The 25,098-nt window shown below is 42.5% G+C and overlaps 1 protein-coding gene across 10 annotated transcripts in view; it reads left to right on the top strand.

Moving 5' to 3' along the window:
• Nucleotides 1-15,909, top strand: part of picalma (phosphatidylinositol binding clathrin assembly protein a) — a 42,395-nt gene extending 26,486 nt beyond the window's left edge. For 4 of the 10 annotated variants that reach the window (XM_034117308.1, XM_034117310.1, XM_034117307.1 and 1 more), the window contains 7 exons: nt 2,387-2,497; nt 5,199-5,318; nt 6,072-6,102; nt 6,180-6,279; nt 13,765-13,824; nt 14,184-14,285; nt 14,577-15,909. In XM_034117308.1, the coding sequence (XP_033973199.1) occupies nt 2,387-2,497; nt 5,199-5,318; nt 6,072-6,102; nt 6,180-6,279; nt 13,765-13,824; nt 14,184-14,285; nt 14,577-14,591 (539 nt within the window). In that variant the 3' untranslated portion in view covers nt 14,592-15,909. Of the gene's footprint in view, nt 1-2,386; nt 2,498-4,611; nt 4,694-5,198; nt 5,319-6,071; nt 6,107-6,179; nt 6,280-13,764; nt 13,825-14,183; nt 14,286-14,576 lie in introns of those variants that run through there. The other 6 variants (XM_034117311.1, XM_034117314.1, XM_034117309.1 and 3 more) reach the window with 4 other exon arrangements.
• The last annotated feature ends 9,189 nt before the right edge of the window (nt 15,910-25,098 follow it).

The following is a 25,098-nucleotide window of genomic DNA, read 5'->3' as shown; positions in this document are numbered from 1 at the left end:
AACATTTTATTTAATTTTGTTCAATGATGTATTTAGAAGATCTTTATGATTACATTCAAACAGAAGTTGGAATATTTAGATTTATTGTGGGTATCATTTTTTAATAAAAAAACTATACTCAAAAAATCATGTCCCCAGTTTTCAGGTCACTACCGAAACACAAGGGGTTTTAGTCCAATGGCTGAGCCTGGTTTTTAGCCACACCCCTGCATTTTTGACAAGGCAGTGACACTGCATCCCTGTCCCTCATGGCTGAATGGCAAGTAGCTATATCCCATACTCAAAATCTGAAAATCAGCGTGTAACCTTAAGAATTGTCACTACCGAACACATATTATCTTCAATTAAGTAAACTTTTTCGGGGTTTAATGCAAAGTATTAGGTTTTTATGTGTGTAAACCTCTTCAAAAACGTGTATTCTAGCCATATACTTGCTAGCATTCTTTAGTTTTGCTCAATTGTAGCTAGAATCGTCACTACCGAAACATATGCTTAAAGGGGACCTATCATGCAAAATGCACTTTTGTACGTCTTTTATACATGAATATGTGTCCCCGGTGTTCCAGGGAACTCACCAAGTGTCAGAAAACACAACCCTCTCTATTTTCCTCCATACCCAAATCTCTAAAAAAAGGGGCTGCAACGGATCTGATAAAAACTGATCCAGATTTGAACACTGTCCTGACGTCAGGACAGTGGCGCTACGGCTATTGGGCCAACTCCACCAATCAGGAGGAGACAGCCACCGCCATTGCCGTTCAAAAGCGCTGGAGACGCTGTAGTACATATGCCAGGCCAGTAGATGGTGCTGTTCTCACAGAATCAGCCCTTGCAAAAACAGGGGTTTAAAAGTGCAAATTGAGCGAAATGAGGCATGGCTAAAATGCATGATCTGTTTGGTATTTTGAAAAAAAAAAAGTATAAATATGCCTTATATAGGTATGGTCCTACACTATATTATTATAATATAGCATGATAGGTCCACTTTAAGTTTCGGTAATTGACATGATCGTTTCGGTAGTGACAAAATGGAATGGTAAGCAGGTAAATCCCATAGTTTTGAAATAAATGTGTTTTTAAAGTCTGAAAATCAGTGTGTTACTTTAAAGGTCTCTTATTATACTATTTTTAGGCATATATTATAGGTCTCAGATATATAAAAAAACATGTCTATGAAGTGTTTTGCTCAAAATACCAAACAGATCATGCATTCTAGCCTCATTCCCCTCTATTTCAGCCTGTTACTAAAGTGCTGATTCTGGGTCAGTAGCTTCAAACATTCACACTTCAACATAAGGCATGTTATGAGTTAAGATTAAGCAATAAGGTTGAGGGAATATGATACAACCTTGAGAACAAAATACTGTGGTCACTACCGAAACAGTGGATGTTTTGTAAAAAATTAAGTATATTGAGTTATCAACTAAAATGATATGACACTGATTGTTGAAATTGAACATACATTAAACCAATCAACTCTGGAATCAATATGATCAGTATTATGCATTTTACAAAGAAAGTTTGCATTATGATTTTTATGAATTGTATAAATTGAACTTTGAAATTTGATTAAAAATTCACTTTTATTAATTTAATTGTGAAAACCCTCAAGAAATATTTGTTAAAATACTATTTAGAGAAGGGAAGGTAAAACAATCTTAACTGGTTAATATAATACTTTTTTACTACTGTGTACTATGTTTCGGTATTGACCATTTTTGGTAGAGGAAGAACATTCCAATACACTCTGAAAATATGATATAAAAATGTACGGTTCTTTTACTAGATATGTGTAATTTAGATATGGTACAAAATATATATGGACAAAGTTTTGGGAAAAAAACATACAGAATTTCAAAACATTTCCAACCTGACTTTGGTCCAATTTGGTAGAATGGCCCATATAGTACTTGAGTGATTTAAACATCATAAGTGCTGGTAAAATGCAAAACACAGTCCTGAACCTTTGTGTCGTCTGTCACCTATAAGAAGTAGTCGTGCAGCGATACCTAAGATATGCAGATCTTACCACTGACCTTGACCTGTGGTCTTTGTGAAATAGATTTTTGCATTATGGTAGCATTTTATATTTCATTTAATATTTCATCAACAGCAAGTGATGGTTTTATGAAAGCATGATGATGCCTTCAGGGCATCGGGACATTGATCAGTCATCAATGTCGGTGTATTCGTATGCTGAAGCATAACAACACAGACAAATTGTCAGAATGACATGACGTGTTTTCTTTCAAAAATGGCAATGTGAACCTATGAACCACCAAATAGTTGTTGTTTTTCTACTTGCTTTTGGTGGTGTTGGGAGGAACAGAGCTATTGTGTGTCCATATTTGGATAATGGCAGTTGCATGTATTTTTGCTTCTGCAGGGTTTACAGCCTCCCCAACAGCCCAGCAGCAACAGAACCCTCAGGGCCTTAGCGTGGACTTTGACTCCGTGTTTGGCAACAACACTATTGCTAACGACCTGGATTCTACAGGTAAGTGTTGTGCTCCTACATACTCTTATATTCTTGCAATGCCCTTTGTGTGCCACTAGACCTCATGTACTCTACTGCCCCCTGAAGGTTTGGGGACAAAATGGATCATGTTGAGACTATAAAATCAAAGTGCTGCACTTTTTTGTCACTTTGTATGGTGACAATGGATGTTCAGAGCATATTCCAAATGTTTCACTGATCAGGCCTTTTGACTAATTATAAACGTGGCTTGCCCAATTATTCTTAGTTAACGTGCTAAGAATTGCATGTGAACATGATATACTGTACAATTAACCCCGACTGATTAAGCAACAGCATTTTACACAAAGGTTAAATGAGAGCTTCCTAATGTCAGAAATACATTTTGTGAGCATAACATTGATTTTATGCTCTTGCAGAACATAACCATAATGACTGGACTGAAAGTGGCACACTTTGGAAATATCTTGCCATCACAGACAGCGTTTATTGAAATAAGTTGATAGTTGATTGATAGTATGCAGAGACCAAACTAAATGCATCGCTTTGGGGAGTGCCACCCGTTCCTGAGAGCGCTATTGTGCATGATTAGTAACAAAAACAGAACCAAAAATAGTCTTCTTTATCCGAACCCGTATCAGCCATTTTGGATTAAGATCTTAATTGGAACCACATTTTGGTTAGGGTTAGTACCTCCACTCTCCATACCTCCACTATCTTTACCTCCACTATCTTTACCTCCACTATCTTTACCTCCACTCTCCATACCTCCACTATCTTTACCTCCACTCTCCATACCTCCACTATCTTTACCTCCACTCTCCATACCTCCACTATCTTTACCTCCACTCTCCATACCTCCACTATCTTTACCTCCACTCTCCATACCTCCACTATCTTTACCTCCACTCTCCATACCTCCACTATCTTTACCTCCACTCTCCATACCTCCACTCTCCATACCTCCACTCTCCATACCTCCACTCTCCATACCTCCACTATCTTTATCTCCACTCTCCATACCTCCACTCTCTATACCTCCACTCTCCATACCTCCACTCTCCATACCTCCACTCTCCATACCTCCACTCTCCCATACCTCCACTCTCCATACCTCCACTCTCCATACCTCCACTCTCCATACCTCCACTCTCCATACCTCCACTCTCCATACCTCCACTCTCCATACCTCCACTCTCCATACCTCCACTCTCCATACCTCCCTCCATACCTCCACTCTCCATACCTCCACTCTCTATACTGTACCTCCAGTCTCTATACCTCCCTCTATACCTCCGCTCTCCATACCTCCGCTCTCCATACCTCCGCTCTCCATACCTCCGCTCTCCATACCTCCGCTCTCCATACCTCCGCTCTCCATACCTCCGCTCTCCATACCTCTGCTCTCTATACCTCCGCTCTCTATACCTCCACTCTCTATACCTCCGCTCTCTATACCTCCGCTCTCCATATCTCCGCTCTCCATACCTCCGCTCTCTATACTGTACCTCCGCTCTCTATACCTCCGCTCTCCATACCTCCGCTCTCCATACCTCCGCTCTCCATACCTCCGCTCTCTATACTGTACCTCCGCTCTCTATACCTCCGCTCTCTATACCTCCACTCTCTATACCTCATTTCGGTCCAGCAAGTTGTGCTATCTGGCAGTGATACATCTCAGGAACCTGTCAGAGGAGCGGTGACTGAAACCCTTACGTCAGGCCCGGTGTGGGATTATCAACAGAAGAGCCCGTACTGGGAACACTGGTAGCCTGTAGGCCTCCCTGCTGCATCTAAACCTATGTGCCACTGAGTCAGATTTTTTTAAAGAAATCACATTTGATAAATTCATTTTGATGAACATAATCCCTTGATTGTGATTGACATTTAACCCTTTCTTTGATAATTGTACAAACAAATACTCATCAATAATTTGACAGATAAATGCTACATGTTTGCACCTGGAAAGTCTTCACACCCATGGTTTGTACACTGACTGGGTTAGGCTGCTCACGGTCTCACATTATTGTTTTCTCTCCTCCCTTGTCCTGGGTCACACACTCTCTGGGCTCTTGGCTTTTTGCATGGCATATGCATGACTGGGTGAGTTGACTCAACACACACTCCCTACACAGTCTTGGCTTGATGACTTTTTTCTGTGAGCCCCTCTTCCTGCCTCCTCCAATGCTAAACATGTTGTGTGTGTGTGTGTGTGTGTGTGTGTGTGTGTGTGTGTGTGTGTGTGTGTGTGTGTGTGTGTGTGTGTGTGTGTGTGGTGTGTGTGTGTGTGTGTGTGTGTGTGTGTGTGTGGTGTGTGTGTGTGTGTGTGTGTGTGTGTGTGTGTGTGTGTGTGTGTGTGTGTGTGTGTGTGTGTGTGTGTGTGTGTGTGTGTGTGTGTGTGTGTGTGTGTGTGTGTGTGTGTGTGTGTGTGTGTGTGTGTGTGTGTTGTGTGTGTGTGTGTGTGTGTGTGTGTGTGTGTGTGTGTGTGTGTGTGTGTGTGTGTGGTGTGTGGTGTGTGTGTGTGTGTGTGGTGTGTGTGTGTGTGTGTGTGCTGTGTGTGTGTGTGTGTGTGTGTGTGTGTGTGTGTGTGTGTGTGTGTGTGTGTGTGTGTGTGTGTGTGTGTGTGTGTGTGTGTGTGTGTGTGTGTGTGTGTGTGTGTGCCAGCCAACCTCTCACCCTCCCCTCCCTTTCTTCCCCTTTGTCCTGCCCCCTTTTGATTAAGATGTTTTAGGTGACCTCCTCAAACCCACAGTGGCGTCCTCACCCAACCAGGGCCTGACCCTGAACGGCCACAAACTTGTTTCCAACGACCTGGACTCGTCACTTGCAAATCTGGTTGGCAGTAAGTTCCCAATTTTATGCGACCATTTAATAAATACAACCAATCATTATTATAATACTATGAGGTATTTGTAAAGGCCACTATTATAGTATTATGCTGTGTTCACATCGGACGCGATGCGATTTTAGGGGGCGGCGCGATTACATGTAAAGTCAATGCAAAGACGCAGACAGACGCGAATTCGCTCCGGCGGTGCGATTGACGCGAATGCCGCGGCGCGATTGAAGGGGGCCGCGACAACCGCTCGAGTTAAATGTTTTCAACTCGAGCATCAAATTTGCGTGACGCGTTCGCGCGGTAGCCAATCAGCGGAGAGGATGTCAGCCTGAAGTTGAATCAGAAAACCAAAACATCAGCCGTTAGCTGTTAGCACTTTCAAACGTGTATTACAATTAAATCACGGTCAAATATGTTCATTTTGTTGTAGTTGGTATCTACCACAGTATTTACATGGAGATAAGCCCCGCCCCCTGGCCAGCGCGTCTTGTTTGAATGACGCAAATAAAAACAGCTGACAGCCGCGGTGAAACTCGAGAGATTAGAGCAATGCGAATATTCGCATCATCCTGTGTGAACGCAGCATTAGATCTGAAATTATAGTTGTGTATAACATAATTACCAAATATGTAGAATTTGCATTAACTACACAGAGTAAAAGTAAAATTAGATCAGTGTTTCTACCTTTTTTATGCTGTTTAAATCGGGTGTTTAGTTTTCACACTGCATCCATTCCTCTGCATCTGTCCTCTCTAGATCTGGGAATTAGCAATGGCACAGCAAAGAAGTAAGTGTGTGATATTCGAACGTTATAGTTTTGATACTGCCTATTAAACAGGACTAACAATCCTACTCGCTCTGTAGTGATCTTCACTGGAGTCAGCCTGGTGAGAAGAAGCTGACTGGTGGAAACAACTGGCAACCCAAATCCGCTCCTTCTACCACCTGGAACCCTGCAGCCATGGTAGGCTTTCACCTATATGCCTCTACAGTGTGTGGTTCTACCCCTAACTAGAAAACACTTGAGGCACACCAGGGAATAAATGTGTTCTTTCATCAGCGTTTAACACCGGTGGCTCTATGCTGTAAGTCCTAACTATGGCATCTACAGTTTTCTCATCTGAACCCGGAGAATGTCTGCAGAACCAGGTCCGGACGTTGTCTCAGACACGACACAGACTGGGGCACTGGCAAGTTTCTCAATAGTGCAATTTACAAGACATAAAAAAGTAAATATAAAAAACAACAATACAAATAGTGCAAGCTCATGTGTTAAATAGTGTTATGGCCTGGATGAAACTGTCCCCCGCCGTTATCAGCACAATCTGTAGTCTTACGGTTGAGGGCGGGGCAACTACCATACCAGGCCGTGATGCAGGCGGTCAGGATCCTCTCTATGGTGCACCTGTAGAAGGTCAGGATCCTCTCTATGGTGCACCTGTAGAAGGTCAGGATCCTCTCTATGGTGCACCTGTAGAAGGTCAGGATCCTCTCTATGGTGCACCTGTAGAAGGTCAGGATGCTCTCTATGGTGCACCTGTAGAAGGTGAGGATCCTCTCTATGGTGCACCTGTAGAAGGTCAGGATCCTCTCTATGGTGCATCTGTAGAAGTTGCTTTCAAGTCGTTGAGGCTGGTGGTTTTAGTCTTTTTGGGGACAGGAACGATGGTGGAGTGTTTGAAGCATGTGGGGACTACAGACTGCAGCAGGGACCTGTTGAAGATGTCTGTGAACACCTCTGCCAGCTGAACTGCACACACCCTGAGAACACGGCCAGGGATGCCATTTAACCCTTTTAAAAGGGTTTGTCTAAAACAAAAGGGCAGGGCTCCTTGGCCAGGCTGGCTGCTCGCTAACTGTACATAAAAGGAGTTCAGCTCATCTAGGAGAGACGCACACACAGACACTCCCCCAACACCACCCGCTGCCCCTTTGTAGTCGGTCATTGTTCTTAGCCCGTCAGACTCCACTTTGTCTCTGTATTGGCTCTTTGCACTGCTGATAGCTCTCCGGAGTGCGTACCTTGACTTCCTGTACTCATCAAAATCTCCACCTTACGTTTTCTGCTTGGCACATACCTCGCCGTTTATCCAGGGCTTCTGATTCGGGAATGTTTATACAGTAATCTTCGGTATTGCGTCATTGATGCATTTGCCAATGTAGCAGATGACCGCATCCGTGTGTGTATTGATGTTGTCGTCCTCAAACACACACCACTCCGTAGATTCAAAGCAGTCCTGCAGAGCTGAGTCTCCTCACTCCAGCGCTGTATGGTCTGTGTCACCGGTCTGTCGTGTTTGAGTTTCTGCCTGTAAGCACACAGCAGCAGCAGTGAGATGTGGTCTGAAGAATAAACATGGTCCAGTGTATTTCCACTGCACATCCGGCAGCTGATGTGCTGGTAGTATTCCGGCAGGACTTTCTTCATATTGGCGGAGTTAAAGTCCGAAGAGGCCCGTTTTCACTTTTCCTCAGTCTCACTAGCACTGCGGCCTGGGATCCCCGCTTTGATGTGTAGAAGTTCCTCTCTATATTGTATGGTAGAGTTGGCGTGGTCGGCTCGCATGTTGACAGGGCAGATCAAACCTTTCTGGAGCAGGGAGAATCCTTGGGGACGGGTGGTCTCCTGCTTCAGCTCCCAGCAGCCCATACCTTCTATCACAATGTTGTCTGAAACACAGATATTGTATTACTCAGCTAAACAACCCTGCGTTATTAATTATTGGGGTTTCCATGTTGCAGACAAGCTAAAGTACCTGAAACTTGCATTTAGCATCACCTCCCGGGCAGTGCCAGGATTTAAACCAGTGGAGTTTACCCAAGCAGCCCAGTACCTTTACCTGGCTCTGCTTGATTAAGCGGGTCAAATATATCAGCACGGTTAAAAAAAATGAAGTGCTTTGAGCGGTTAGTCAAATCATTCATCACCTCCTCCCTCCCTGACTCTCTGGACCCCCTGCAGTTTGCCTACAGAGCAAACAGGTCCACAGACGACGCCATAGACCTCACCCTCCACACTGCCCTCTCACACCTGGACCAGAGGAACACATATGTGAGAATGCTGTTCATTGATTACAGTTCAGCTTTCAACACCATTGTGCTCTCCAAGCTGGCCATCAAGCTCAGAGACCTGGGGCTCAACAGCGCCCTCTGTGACTGTATCCTGAACTTCCTGACGGGCAGACCCCAGGCAGTGCGGGTGGGAAACATCACATCCTCCACCCTGATCCTCAACACCGGTGCCCCTCAAGGCTGCGTGCTCAGCCCTCTCCTCTACTCTCTGTTCACTCACGACTGCGTGGCCACACACAGCTCCAACACCATCGTGAAGTTTGCTGATGACACGACCGTCATCGGCCAGATCACAGACGATGACGAGACGGCGTACAGAGAGGAGGTCGAAAACCTGACATCTTGGTGCCAGGATAACAACCTCCATCTCAACATCAGCAAAACAAAGGAGCTGATTGTGGACTACAGGAAGCAGCAGGGAGAGGGACACGCCCCCATCGCCATCAATGGGACTACGGTGGAGAGAGTCAGCAGCTTCAGGTTCCTTGGGGTCCACATCACTGAGGACCTGACATGGACTCTTCACACCACCACCATCACCAAGAAAGCTCGACAGCGGCTCTTCTTCCTCTGCAGGCTGAGGAGGTTCAAAATGGATTCCAGGATACTCTGCAACTTCTACAGGTGCACCATAGAGAGTATCCTCACTGGCAGCATGACGGCCTGGTACGGCAGCTGCACCGACCTCGATCGTAAGGCTTTACAGAGGGTGGTGAAAACTGCACAGAACATCACCAGGACGGAGCTGCCATCCATGGAGGACCTTTACTCCCAGCGGCTCAGGAAGAAATCACTACGGATTATCAAAGACCCCCATCACCCCAGCCACAAACTGTTCTTTCTGTTGCCGTCTGGCAGACGTTACCGCAGCATCCTGGCAAAGACAAGAAGATTCGGAGACAGTTTCTTCCCGCGGGCAGTGAGACTGTTAAACAATTGAACTGTTGAAACAATTCCATAACATTCATCTGCTACTTGGTAATATATATATATCTACTATCTAATACAGTGGTTCCCAAACGGTGTGCCGCGGCACACTGGTGTGCCGTGAGGCAAGTCCGGGTGTGCCGTGGGATTTTGTGACAACCATACGTTATTATTGCAATATACAACTACACAAAAATTATTATTTTTTAATTTACTATATCAGTACTTTGTATGCACTCATTTCATAATACAGAGGCAAACTCTATACCTAAAAACAATTCTTTAAAAAAAAATCCTCACAGAACCCCATATTTCGCTGTTAACGCAGTTGCAGGTGGGAATTATAAGACCGTGACACATCGAAGGCTGAAGGACAACATTAAAACAGAGAAACACGCAAGAAGGAAAATGGAGCGCTTTCTTGTGCGGAGCAAACCACCAACCACCAGTGCAGACTGCCGACAACCCACCACCGAAAGAAAAGAGGAAAAAAACTGTCAGCAGACAGTATCATGAAAGTCACCTGTCTTATGGCACTGCAGGCGAGCGGCAGATTTTCCCTACAAATAGACGAATCTACTGACATAAGTGGGGCTGCTCAACTTCTGGCAAACGTCAGATATGTTGATGCTGACTCTATCAAAGAGACGTTTTTCTTTTGCAAAGAAATGGAAAGCCATACTACGGGAGAAGAAATATTCAGGGTAACTAATAACTATTTAAAAGAGAACAGTCTGACCTGGAATATGTGCGTCAGTCTTTGCACAGATGGTGCAGCAAGCATGACGGGGAGAGTGAAAGGATTTATTGCTAAGGTGAGAGCACAAAACCCACATATCGTGACAAACCACTGCATTTTGCATAGAGAGGCATTAGTTTCCAAAACCATGCCCCCGGAGTTGACTGAGGTGCTGAATCAGGCTATGCAGATGTGTTGCTGCTTTGATGAAGCCTAATTTGATAAAGTTTCAAATTAATTTCTGAAATATTTCGTTAATAAATATTTCATGAGTAATATAGTTGTCTTTGTCACATTTTATTTGGCATTAGTAAATAATTATGCACATTTACAGATATTTTACATGATATGTGTGATAACACGTGTTATAAGGGCTATTTTGCACAATAGGTGTGCCTTGAGATTTTGTACTTGTCCTTTGGCGTGCCTTGGGCACAAAAAGTTTGGGAACCACTGATCTAATATATATCATTCCAATAACTTGTATATAGGCTCGTACTGCACTATTCCACTTTTGTTTTTCTCTCTCACTTATTTTAGAACTATTTTTCTTTTTGTATTACTTTACTATCTGTATTATTATGTTGCATTGTTGGAGAAGCCTGTGACATAAGATTTTCAATGACATAATTACTCTGTAGCTATGTTAGTTTGACAATAAAGAACCTTGAACCTGGGAACAGAAATACAGCACTCATGTTTTAGATGGTTACTATTGTTTTGATAGATTCCTGGTTATATCCTCCAGCCTTAACACCTGTCCAAACTGTAGCAATAAGTTCAGGTGAATTACCTTAGCAAAAGACAATAGTCAGTAAAAATCATTCATCCTCATTACCTAAATGGAACATTTACCAGCACAGCAAACTTCATCTTATGGGTTTAAGGGTTCATTTGATTATTTATTTCTACCTCAGCATTCTCTTAGAATTCCAGCAGGCTTTTGTCCTGAAGCTGCTGTGTTGTGCAGGTTGTACTCTGGCTCAGTCCTTCATGCTGGACTTTCTCATTCTGTAATGTTGGACAGATTTCTCCCATCCAGGTGGTAGCTGTAAAGTGTGAATGCAAAAAACTGACAAGGACCAACTGGCTGCCTTATACAACCAACTTGTCATCGTTTTGCCAAAAACCTGACAGATTCTGTTGACCAATGTAGACAAAATACGCTGTTGCATGTGTGAGGACTGTGACCACTAACATTCAGCATCCCCCCCTTCCCGCGTCCATTCGCGATGTCTCGCTGTCTCGCAGACCCCACGCAGCAAGCAGGAAGTGAACCCAGCTCACACTGTCCGCTCCTCGCAGCAGCGAGCCCCGCAACGTCCCCCCAACACGGCACCCAGACCCCACGCAGCATTCTCATCTGTTTGTCATTACTGGTGTCATTTTCTGGTTGCTAACAAACGCCATTGTAACACATAATCACTGATGTTCCGCTGTAACGGTGGTTGACCATAGTGGTAGACTCATCAGAGCATAGTGGGCTCACAGGGAGGGGGGGGGGGGCAGGAGCTCCAACAAGCCGTGTAGGACAGAGAGTGAATACACATACTATACAGAGATGCTGTATGAGAAACCAATGTGAGTTTGGAATATTGAACAATGTAAATCTATTCTAGTATACCTCAACAATGGAATTATGATCAGTAGAAATGGCCATGACATGGGACCTTTAAAGTGAGAATGTGAATACTTTGAAATTATACTTTAGTTATACTGCAGCCTCAATCCTAGTGATCATTGTAATGCAAACTTCCTGAGCATGAAGTGGAAACAGAATGAGAACACAGGAGAGCTGGAGCGTGATGGTAAACACTGAACATTTATTTTTAATGACGGCCGGAGGATTGACAAAGACGTGCTGCAGCCATGAGTTGACACAACGCTTGCCTAGCCGATTCTGAAGATCTCTCACCCAGTCCCTTGTATTTAGCTCTGAGAGAATAATCAACATTGTGCATAACAAGATAAAACAGGCAAAGCACTATAACTCCTCTAGGCAGGAATAGGGAGACAAAACAAAGGGGGCACAGCAGCCCAAGGTTGCAGGCCTGTGCTCAGTGAGGGCAGTACAGACTGATAAACTGGGTCAAAGTTATGGGGAAGATATTTCCCCAACAATCATAATGGACTCACACAGGGGGTATTGATGATGAAGATCAAAAAGTGTTCTCAGAAGCCAGAAAGAAAGAGTTTGTGACTTGATGGAAGCAGACACACAACTTCCATCAGCCATTAAAGGATAACCTGTTTGTGTGACTGAAATAAAACAAGCCTCATCACATGCTTATTGGCTGTGTGAGCGACGCCGAGTGAGATGCACCTGAACAGACCAAACATTGTGAGTGAGGAGAAGCTCTGAGGAAAGCTTGGTGCAATGAAGGAGCACTGTGATCTCTGTGATGGAAGCACCAGTTTTGGCAGCAGCGTCACGTCTGACTCACTTTTGCCTCCTGGCCAATGAATGAATAGTTAATGGAATGGATCCTCCCCGAGAGGCATCAGACAAATCTGGGTTTGTTATCACTGCAGGGGCTGTTGGCGAGGCACAGAAAACAGGGGGGGGTCTGTACTTTTCTCTCAAATCTCTTTCCACAAGGAGCACCTGCCAGTTACCGAATTCTCCCCCCAGGACTCAAACACTCTCCTGTCTGCTTTCCGTTCCCCCTCTGTCATTCTCTGGTCAAAATACTTCATGTGTTTGGGTCAAAGCTGAACACAAAATGTTTCTGGATATAAAATGATAACTTTGGTTAACATTTGGCATTATGTCATCAAACTACACAAATGTCTGTCAGGGTACGGCCGTACTACAGGGTTTCTGCAAAATCTTTGAGGTTTTTTGTGATGAACGTGTTGCCCTCTGTCTCTAAAACCATGTTGGTTTTAGGGTTTCTGTTGGATTCTGCGTCTCAACGCTGACTAAATGTCTTCTTTCCTGATCATCTAGTTTAGACGGACAGTGGTTTTGGTAGACTTGGAAGTGCCATAAACGTTCCACTTAGTGCTCTGAGCGTCTGTCGAGATTTTTTAATATTCTTTCCTGTTCCCACCTGATGTGCACCTTTTTTCTACTTGTCACAATCTTTTTGGAGCTCTTTTATGCCAATGCAGCTGTCTCTGTGTGAGACCTAACTGTAGGATATTAACTTATGGTTTGTAATCTTCTATTATTCCTGAAGTTGAAGTTGTGCTATAGTTAAGTATGTAGTTATAAAACAATTAGTTAAATAGGGTTAGATTATTAGATTAGTTGGACAAATACATAGATTCATTGCCTTTAATTCCTGTCTGGGGTTCAACATAATTCATAAAATGTTCAAAGGGGTGTATTAGTTTTCTATCCAGTGTAAATCCTCATATTGGCAATGGTATACTGCAATTGCCTTCCTTGAAGCTATTGAATGTTTTAAATGAAGCAGTGAAAAGCAGCTTGTGATTTGCTAAAAGGTCAGTCATGTGACTGCTCCAGTGAAAACATCCTCTGACTAATCAGAGCTGAAGTGGATGTTGAATATAAAATTATTAATATTGATGTTGCTGATGTATATATTTCCCCCAAAGTCTTCATCAGGACATATTCCTGAATAGATCACTTCTGGTTACTTTAACTAAATGTACATATACTAAAGTCTAAATGTGATAATTAATAATAATCTGAATATGAGCCGGGTATGACTGCCCTGATTCCTGTTCTGTGTGTCACCTCAGGCACCATCTGTCATGGCATTCCCTCCTACCACAACCACAGGCATGATGGCATATGGAATGGTAAGTCTGCTCTGGGACACACACGCACGCACGCACACACACACACACATACACACACGCACACCGCTCTGTAGCATAATTAACGTAAGCTTCAGTATTTTGGTGTTATTGTGAGGGAATAAGTGGGTATAAGCAGGAGTATTGAGACGGTAATGTGTTCACTGAATGACAGTGCGTCTCCTCCTGCACTCCAGCTGAACTGAAAGCCCTTTACACACGCTGTGATGTCATCACTGAACGCTTTGGTTTCCTTCACAGGCACAGCGTTAGAACCTTATTTTAGGAGGTGTTTGTTATTTTTGTGTCCAAGCTTTTTTCTTTTGTAATCCATCGGTGTGATATTATATTTTCTTCGTAAGCCTCCCCAAGTGAGCTCCATGATGATGACCCAGCCCACCATGATGTACTCCCAGCCTGGGATAAGGCCAGCCAACCCTTTTGGCCCCAACCCAGGTGCACAGGTAATGGATGTCCACACCTCCACTGCCCCCCCTTCCTCACATGAGCCACCCTGAACCACGTTAACCTTTGTAATACACCAACCTGTGTGGTTGTTCATTGTAAACTGAATGCAACAACGTGCATGCATGACATACACACACACACACAGTTTGATATTCTTATTATTGCTGTACACAGCGTCTGGAGCTCTTATGTTCTCTACACATTGCTTGTCTGGGTACTGGTTATGCATTTCTGGGTATAACAGTTTTTCTGTGATCCACACTTTTTTTTTTGTTCTTTCTTACTAGATGCAGTTTATGTAACCTGAAGGAGGAGGGGTTTTACCCCAAACCCATCTGAAGATGATTTAAAACAATGTCAACTATCCAAGCAAATGTGCAGTTTGCTTCTAAGGAATGTCTCTCTGAGAATAAAAAGCCCAACCAGACTTGATCAACTCACGGTGACTGGGAGCGGCGTCACAGTGGACATTGGCCCCGCCTAGTCCTGTGGAAGTCCTAGAAGAGAAGGAGCGTGCTGCCATTCAACACCATGTGGACAGCTTTCAGCCCTACTCTATCCTGGACTAAGAGAAACACAACAGCTTTCTGACACTGCTGTATGTACCTGGGGAAAACACTGAAGGTGGTTGTCACGGTAACACTGGGAGTTGTCTTTTTTTGTTCCTCTTTCTCCAGGTGAGCGAGGGAGAGTCACTTATTTTGATAATCAATCATGATTACCTACATAAAGCATCCCCACTTTAGGAAAACAAACTCCTTCAAGACATGTTCATGTATTGTTTGCAGTAGACATTCCGTATGTATTGTTTGTATTTATTTATGATTACCTACAGAGAAAATGACAAAAAAAGTAAGTGTAACTTGTCGCTGACCTCCAGGTGGAAGGCCTTCAGATTTATTCACAGGAATGATTGGATGTAGAATTGGATTTTGAGTGATTGAGATGATTTTTTGAAAAATAAGTTAATATAAAGTTTAAAGAGGCATTTTGCTGTTGGGTCACTAAATATTCTCTTCACCTGCCTTTTACAGTTATCTGTGGCTATGGGGGTCACACTGAGGATATGTATACCATTTTTTTTTTTTTGTATTCAATAAAACCATCATAACAATGGGGAAGATTTCTACAAAATTGTCGAGGGAACATATTTCCCACATCAGCAGCACTCGATTTTATGATTGAGGCAACATTGCATTGGAAAGGAATCTGCATTTATGCTTTTGACGCTTTTGGCATGCCATTTATTCTCACATTTAACAAGCTCCTGGCTGCCCTTTTCCAACATGAATGTGCAGGGTCCCTCTCATGCTCAGATCATGTTTCAATAGCAAGCACTGGGGCATTAAGACAATGTGGCGGCACCGGGAGGCTCAGGTCACACTGCTGACAGGGGGCAGAGAGGTTTAATGTTCAGCAGAATAGAGCACTGTTGATCGGTGCTTTGTGTAAATAAAACCTTTTCCTGCCAATCACATGACGGGCGAGTGCAGGTAACAAAGATGATCTGAACATAAAAGTGGTCCTTTATCCATAACTGAGCCTATTTGCTGCGTTGACCCTGCAGATTCTATTTTTGTTTGTTTGATTTTTTCCAATAAAGTGCAAGCGTCAACACTTCTTGACTGTTTTGTATATATTGAAAAAAAGGTATTGGGCACTTCACTCATTAGAAGTTAATTACAGTTGTTTCCTTGTCCGATGTCAGGGTCTAAGGACAGAGGGTGTCATATTCATATTCTGTGTAAATTCCCCTGGGACAAATGTAAAATGTGTCGTTGACTTTGTCATTTCCAATGGAAGGACTCACAAGCTGCTCTGTGAGGCCTGCCTTTTCCTCGTCCTGCGTTACCTGAACACATTTTTTTTTTATTGCCCTGTGCAAGGGTGTGCTGGGAAAATGTCATGACCTACACGTGCACAGTCCAAGCGCAACTGCCATCGAACATTGAGACGGGTATCTTGAAATATCCAGTAAATGTAGGGATTTTCTTTAGATCTGATTAAAGATTAAAATAATTGTGCTCTTTCAGCCTTTAGCTTAGTAAACACTTTTTCTTTGTGACAATTTGCTGCAAGTTGTTCAGGCAGGGGCTATTATTATGCTGATTGTGATGGGCCATGTCAGCTGATACATTTGTATTTGTGTTTACCATGGCCTGATACATGGATGGTAAATAGAATGCCTTTAAATAGTGCATCCCAAGTCACCATCCACACACTGGTGGCATCACTGTGATGATGAGCCATGAGCCGTGGATTCAGTGGGGCGAGTTCTTTTTGTTTCTGAAGTAAATGTAATCAATTACACATATTGACAATTCCGTGCCCTTGCACACCAGTTTGCAGTTTCAGTGTGTGTTTTTCACTTTGGTTCAGTTGACAAGATATTGAAAGATTATAACTTGTCAGCTCATAAGTGGAACGTTGTTTAAACAGGAATATTGCTGTTGTTCCCAACAAGGTAGACCACAAGCTAAAACAAATGTTTCTGAAGGTTTCAAAAACTAGGACAAATCACATTGGTCTCTGTGCGTTGCTGGCTCTCTGACAAGGTTAAGGCTCAGATACCCCAAATATGTTCTTTTCTCTGGGTACAAAGAAATGAACAGTCTATCATTTTAATGGTAGGTTTATTTTAACAGAGTAATATGAAAAAGAATATCCAGAAATGTACATAATATAAGAGATATACATTTATTTGCATTTAACTGTGGGAAATAAGTATTTCATCCCCTTGCAACCAACAAGAATTCTGGCTCCCACAGACCGGTCACGTAAGTCCCATCCCAAACAGTCCGCAGTTTGATGGAAATGTTGTCGTCAGGTATGTCCTGGTGGAGTTATGTTTCCGTAGAGCACGTTAAACTTCCCTCCAGATTTTCCTGCTGATTCTTTGCTAACACCGTTAGCTCGTTCCTTTTATTAGCCAGTGATCTTATGTTGCAGAAGATGAGACACAGCTTATATCTCCTTTTCTCCATTATCTCCCCCTTCTTACTCTCTCTGGTTCACCCAGTATCTTCTATGTTCTTCTCCAGATTTCCGTGGGGATAGCTGTTGTTCCGCTCATCATATCAGCCAGCTGTTCCCTGGTGTAAACAAGGCAGCTACTGTATATGCAAATCAGCATAAATTCAACAGGAAAAAGTTAACAAGAATCTCTCTCTATAATCATGTTCAGAGAGGGTGCAGCTTAAGAATTACTAAAATAAGTTACTAATAGAAAAAAAGGTAAGTAAGCTAAAAGTTGAAAATAGTACAAATCTGTCAGGAGCAACTGCAACAGGCTGCACTCCAATTGGTGCATGCATTCTATTATTGCAAAGATTAAGTATTACATTTACACAAAGTTGACGAACTTGGCAAAGATATCTTTAAAACAGCAGATTTCACTTGACTTTCAGCTCCATGGCGGTCCTACGTTCAGCGTAATCATGAAACATCTTTTGTTAAAATATCCTATCTTTCAAGATTTTCTTACAAAATTCCTTCAGAGACTAACACTATATTCAACTGATCATAGTTATTGAATTAGAAGGGTAGCATTACATGTGACTACTAAACTGACATGTTTTAAGTCAAGTTTGTAGAGTTTACCTTTAATGGCAACATTCAGTACTCCAGAGAAGGTGTGTTAACTCAGTGGTCAGGTGATATATGTGCTGCTCGACCCTGATGAGATTCATTCTGCTGCTAAACCCACAGGTGCATCTATAAACACACACACACACACACACACACACAGAGAAGGACCTTCATATAAAGCCACATCCTGCTTGGCAGAGCCTGGACAGCAGCATCAGAAGAGTCCTTGTGCTGCACTTCCCCTCAGTCTGGATGCAGCGGTAGAAAGATGCACTGTGTGTGTTTGTGTGGGACTCATGATAGAAGTAATTGGCAACTAAGTAAAAGCCTTACTGTTTAAGTGAGGCCTTGCAATCCACAGCCATCTTCAGGCTGTTGCACTTATCCTACCAATTCCTGATTTATAATGGCAAAATCATGTATTTATGTATCATTCTCAAAAGACCTGGACTCACACCCGACATCATGTCTAACTTCCGGACCATCTCAAATCTCCCCTTTCTGTCAAAAATACTTGAACGTGTCATTGCCTCACAACTTAAATCCCACTTCAGCTCCAATGACCTCTTTGAGACATTTCAATCCGGTTTCCGATCAAAACACAGCACCGACACAGCTCTTCTCAAAATCACAAACGACCTCCTCCTCTCCTCTGACTCCGGCAACCTGAACATCCTCATCCTCCTCGACCTCACCGCAGCATTCGACACCATCAACCACACCATCCTGCTGTCCCTCCTCGAATCATCACTCAACATCACCGACACTGCACTCTCCTGGCTGAAATCCTACCTCACCGACAGACATCAGTTTATCAACATCAACAACTGCACCTCCTCCACTGCTCCTCTGTCCCAAGGCGTCCCCCAGGGTTCGGTGCTTGGCCCCCTCCTCTTCATCCTCTACATGCTCCCCCTTGGCAAAATCATTTGTCGCCACAACCTTCAATTTCACTGCTATGCCGATGACATCCAACTTTATATCTCAACAAAAACCATCACCCCCACAACACACTCCACTCTCACCTCTCAGAAATAAAAGCATGGATGCAAACAAACTATCTCCAACTGAACAGTGCCAAATCAGACATCATCATCATCGGCCCCCCATCCCGTAAACCATCCACAGGGTTCTTACACCTTTTCCAAAGTCAAATTCAAGCACTTTTCAAGCATTTTCAAGGTGCATTTTCAAGCTTTTCAAGCATCTTACAGCTGTTGTAAATTACATATTTATATACACATACTTATACTCAAATGATTATTTCCCTACCTCACATTAAATCAGATGTTCTTTATGCTATAAACAACCAAATGTGTGTTTCATAATAGCATTCTAGATGAGGATGAAAAATGTATATCTTTAGAAAAGAAAACTAAGTTTAATATTTCAAAATGAGTGACCTATCTGTACGTAGACTGGGCATCCCATATAACCTGGCTGAGCCAATATAAAACAATCAGCCAAATAACTTTTCAATACATTATTGAGTACTATTTTTGAGGTACTTTTAGGTTGGCAGTAAACACAAGTCAGAGGTAAATGGTGTACTTTGACTCCACTACATGTATTTAATACCTTTAGTTACTTTACAGATGTGGATGAATGATGTGAAATATAATCAAGTGTTAAATCAGACTTTAGTTCCACCTGGAGTAAATTCACAAGCTACCCTGCAGTATACAAAGTCATTCAAACTAGCTGCACCTTTACCAGCTTTGAGAACACTTTCATGATCAATCATTATAAAACATATCAGATACAATTATTAGGGATGCTCCGATCGCCAATTTTGGAGCCGATCGCCGGAATCAGTATCGGCCGATGCCGATCCGATCGAGTGAGCTATGGGGATCTTCCATTTAAAGTGATGTTTAAAACTCAGTTAATGGGGCTCATTCACTGGCGCTTCCACAAACCAACCAACTTAATTATTACATTCAAATGAAGTACATTATTCAAGTTTACATTAACTTTGGATAATAACACGGGAGAAATGAGCGGAAGCGCTCTCTTTTCCTCTCTCCCCCTCTCTCTCTCTCCTGACAGCCCGTCAGTATCTCCTGCAGCTCACTGATCCAGTAATGAGCGACCCGACAGTGAAGAATAAATATATTTATAACTAGTTTAGCTTGTTCCAGAGGTAGATAAAATAGCTAAGTGTGTTAGGTCTAACTCTTAATGTGTGTTCTGCTCCGCTCACCGGTCCGTCACAGCGGGTGGAGCTGCAGGATTTCTGCTTCACACACACGTTGCATACCGCTATTTTATTGTCATTTTCGGACACTTAAAATACTGCCAGACTAGTGAAGCCATTTTGGCGAGCTTGTTTTGCCGCGCACAGAGAAAAGTGTCATGTATTTTACATGCAACGATAGCCTAATCTAAAATGCTCTGCGGCGTACCTTTCGTGTGGTGTGTCGCTCGTCAGCGCAGACTCTCGCATCGTTATTGTTGCACACTTTGCAGGAGGCTACTCTTGGGCTTCGCTTGACCCTCGTCTTAGCCATGGTTGTATTTGTCTTCTGCTAGCCAACGCTCGTTGAAACGGCAACCTCCTGGCATACTGTCATCTATCACTCTCATCAGAATGCCCAGGTCACACACGTAACAAAAACACTTGCCGGTCACGCGCATTGCGCGGGAAGGCCGGAGCGGAGCTGTTTTATGTAAAAGCGAAGCAATTAAGCGCGCTCCGACTTCTTTATTTTCTTTTAATCTAAAAAGCGAAGTAAAGCATTTACAATTTCAAGCACTTTATCCCAAATTCAAGCACCATTCCCAAAATTCAAGCACTTTTCAAACCTTGAAAACACCTCGTACAATTTCAAGCATTTTCAAGGATTTCCAGCACCCTGGGATCATCCAGAATGTCAACTTCACCATTGACAGCCACACTCTATCGCCCCACTCACATCCGCAACCTCGGAGTCATCTTCGACAGTCAGCTCAAATTCAATCCCCACATCAATCACATCACCAGGACTGCCTTTTTCCACCTCCAAAACATTGCCCGTCTCCGCCCATCACTCTCCTCCTCTGCTGCTGAAACCCTGATTCATGCATTCATCACATCACGACTCCACTACTGCAATAGCATCCTCTACGCCTACGGCATACCATCCACCCTCCTCAATAAACTCCAACATATCCAGAACTCTGCTGCCCGCCTCCTCACCCACACCCGCCCCCGAGACCACATCACTCCCGTCCTCCAGAACCTCCACTGGCTCCCCGTCCGTCAAAGACTTCAAAGTCCTCCTCATAACGCTCAAAGCCTTCAACAATCAGGCCCCCCCCCTACCTCACAGACCTGCTGCACCACCACACCCCTTCCCGCTGCCTCCGCTCATCAGAAGCCAACCTCCTATCCATCCCCACCCGCATCAATCACCGGACCTGGGGGGACAGAGCCTTCTCCGTTGCTGCCCCCTCCCTCTGGAACTCACTCCCACAACCCATCAGAGACTGCACTGACCTCACCACCTTCAAAAAACTCACAAAAACTCACCTCTTCAATCTGGCTTTGAATGTGTGATTGTTTTTGTATTGCTTGATTTGAATTTGACTTTAACTATATATATTTATTTGTTGTTCTTTTCTTTTCACTATATCTGTAAAGCGACTTTGAGCACCTGTAAAAGCACTAACAAAATAAATCTATTATTATTATTATTATTATTATTATTTAAAAGAGCTATGATTTTGTGTATGCAGGTTATTGCAACACAGTCTCACTCCCTGATAGTCCAATAGCGACGCTTGGTCAGGGTCCTCTGGCGTGCAGTTGTGACGCGCCGAGGCTCCTTCAGCTTCATAAACGGACGCAAATAGCTTTCAACTGATTGCAATGTATTTCCATCGGCGGCGGTATTTGACGCTTAGGGAAGCACGGCATTCGTTTGTGTCGGAGGCTGTTAAAGGCAATGTGAGCGTCCATTCCCATTGGATAACGGAGAATTGTACACCCGGAAGTAAGTATTCCCCTTACTGTATTGATTTGACAGTGATATCTCCACTACTCATCAACTCAAAAACACCAGATTATCCTTGTTAATTAAACGACATTGATAGGTTTTAGTGTGTGTACAATGCTTTTGTCACGTTTTCCCCTTCAATTCTGAGAAACAAGTCGTTTTCTATGAGTTTTGGAAGGCCGAAGACATTACATTACCCACAATCCTCTGTAGCAACCATAGACTGTATACAAAAATTAAATAATACATTATTCCGATTGTGCTTGCTTTTCTCTTTGAAAGTCATCACATAACGGCATTGTAATACACGTTTCGGCTGCATTAAATATGACATATCTGCCGTAGTTAACTCTATTTATAGAGCCCTGATGAGAACACTTCTAGACAAACAGGAACTACCGCCAAAACTGAAAACTTGACGTGGATCTTAAATATATAAGCAATTAAACAACATCTTATATTTATTTTCACACAATACGTCTCCTTGCAGTATCAACACTAATTCGGCTGACTTTTATATTTGATCCAATTGGTAGATAGGCTGTATTTACGCCATAACGGTGCACAGCTGATAGAAAGGGACACCTACTGGTTAAAGCACGTTATTGCATTTTATAATTGTATTATTAGATATTAATAGGATCCCTATAAAGTATATTCTTTACTCGTCGTTATTCTCTACTAATAGTTAATTAAAGACTGTATATAATGACTATTTTGCACATCCCATTCAAGATTTCAAGATTTTCTAAGGTTTATTGACATATCATATTATACACAACTACGGTGTAGTTATACACAACTACGGTGTAGTTATGCAATGAATGAAAAACTTGGGTCACAGGTTCCTCAACAGTGCATTACAAGACATCTATCAATATGTGTATACCTCCACCATTACATTGTCATATTCTGCACATTTCTTATACTATCTACATACATCTTATAAGAGTATAATACATATGTATAATATCAGTTAAAATAAGTGCTTAAACATAGTTAACATTGCAGGAAAGCAATATATTAGACGTTAAGTACTTTGTCAGGCTTAATATTTATCTGTAGATACAAATGTCACTGTGTGTGCTCTGCATGTGTGACCATCAAAGAGGGTTTCATCCCTCCATATTCATCTTCTATACCCCCAAAGCTTTTTTCTTATTCAAAAGAAGACCTTAACCTAAGGTATTCTTTAATGTTTAAATAAAGCCTTATTAGTTTGTCTGTTTTGCACATCCTCCTAATAATATCTAATAATACAATTATAAAATGCAATAACGTGCTTTAACCAGTAGGTGTCCCTTTCTATCAGCTGTGCACCGTTATGGTGTAAATACAGCCTATCTACCAATTGGATCAAATATAAAAGTCAGCCGAATTAGTGTTGATACTGCAAGGAGACGTATTGTGTGAAAAGAAATATAAGATGTTGTTTAATTGCTTATATATTTAAGATCCACGTCAAGTTTTCAGTTTTGCCGGCAGTTCCTGTTTGTCTAGAAGTGTTCTCATCAGGGCTCTATAAATAGAGTTAACTACGGCAGATATGTCATATTTAATGCAGCCGAAACGTGTATTACAATGCCGTTATGTGATGACTTTCAAAGAGAAAAGCAAGCACACTCGGAATAATGTATTATTTAATTGTTGTATACAGTCTATGGTTGCTACAGAGGATTGTGGGTAATGTCATGTCTTCGGCCATCCAAAACTCATAGAAAACGACTTGTTTCTCAGAATTGAAGGGGAAAACGTGACAAAAGCATTGTACACACACTAAAACCTATCAATGTCGTTTAATTAACAAGGATAATCTGGTGTTTTTGAAGAGAAAAGCAAGCACACTCGGAATAATGTATTATTTAATTTTTTTATACAGTCTATGGTTGCTACAGAGGATTGTGGGTAATGTCATGTCTTCGGCCATCGCACAAGAGGCTGAGCCGCCGAATCCCTCGGAACATCATAAAAGCCATTTTCAACGGTTTTCTGGTGAAAGATTAACTAGCTACTGGATGAAATAATATGACTGGTGGCATAGGTGCGAAAATTAAACACTTTTTGAAAAAAAATATTATGATAAAATATTTTTATATATTTATAATTCTGCAAATATTACGATAAACTCACAGCTATTTCGCGGCCCGGCAGTAACACCTCCGCGGCCCGGTACCGGTCCGCGGACCGGGGGTTGGGAACCCCTGGTCTAGAGGGTGTCATGTGTTATTGCTAGGCGCCGGGTAATGCTCTGATTCTCTTATCCTTTCAGTAGGAAGCTTATATTGCTGATTCCATACACTTTGTTTGTGTATTTCATGGCCGATGTGTTGTATGTGTGGATTGTTTTGGTGCTCAGAATTTTGTGTAATTCTAGGGCGGAGAGTCTAACAGAGTTTATTTAATTTAATTTTGTATAATCACACAAATTCTGTGTTTTATATTGTTTTATTCTGTGTTCTTCATTTTATTGAATGTTAAACACCTGGCAAGGTCGGAGATCAGTGGGCGGAACCTCTGAAGTGTGGTCGCTGTGCTCAGGAGTTTATTGTTGTGAGGACTTTCCCCCCTATATATTGTGTCCCTCACGTTTCCTCTTCCCTTTTCGTAAAATGTTCCACGTGAGAGGAGTCACTGTGAGGGAAATTGATGTAAAACTGATCGTTTTATCTGTTATCAGTCATTAAACAGAGATCGTCTCAACTTTACGCTCGCTCGGGTCTCGTCCATTATCCTGTTAAGCACCTTCCCCCCGATACCGGGGGAAAAACGCGTCATCTGAGGAAACAGTGTCTGAGGGCATCTTAATATTTAATAAACTATCAATGTTTTATATCCATGTAACGGGAAGAAACTCATCTAACTGATCATTTATTTATTTTTTAAAAAGAAAACCCACAATGCTAACACTGAGCCTCTGAATTAGCAACGAGCGAAAAATGCTAACACCTTACTGCACTGAAAATCACTCACAAAACCTTATTATTTATATTTTCTCCACATCCATGACATCGTTTCACATCGTGAGGTGACACAGAATCGATGGGTACCCTCATTATCACTGAATTATACGAAATGGCGACGTTATAAGCAAAAACAGACATCAAAACAGGTGACGCTAGGTAGCTAAAAATGCTAACATTTTTACCTTGGCTCTGTAGTCTCTCCAAAGTGGTCTTTAATGGCATCAAAACGATAAAAACGCTGCTGAAGTTAATCCATAGGTTAATCCAATGTGTCTGTGTCC

Source organism: Trematomus bernacchii, unplaced genomic scaffold, assembly GCF_902827165.1.
Source record: "Trematomus bernacchii unplaced genomic scaffold, fTreBer1.1, whole genome shotgun sequence".
NCBI classification, from domain to species: Eukaryota; Metazoa; Chordata; class Actinopteri; order Perciformes; family Nototheniidae; genus Trematomus; species Trematomus bernacchii.
This window is presented reverse-complemented; position numbering and strand designations above follow the sequence as displayed.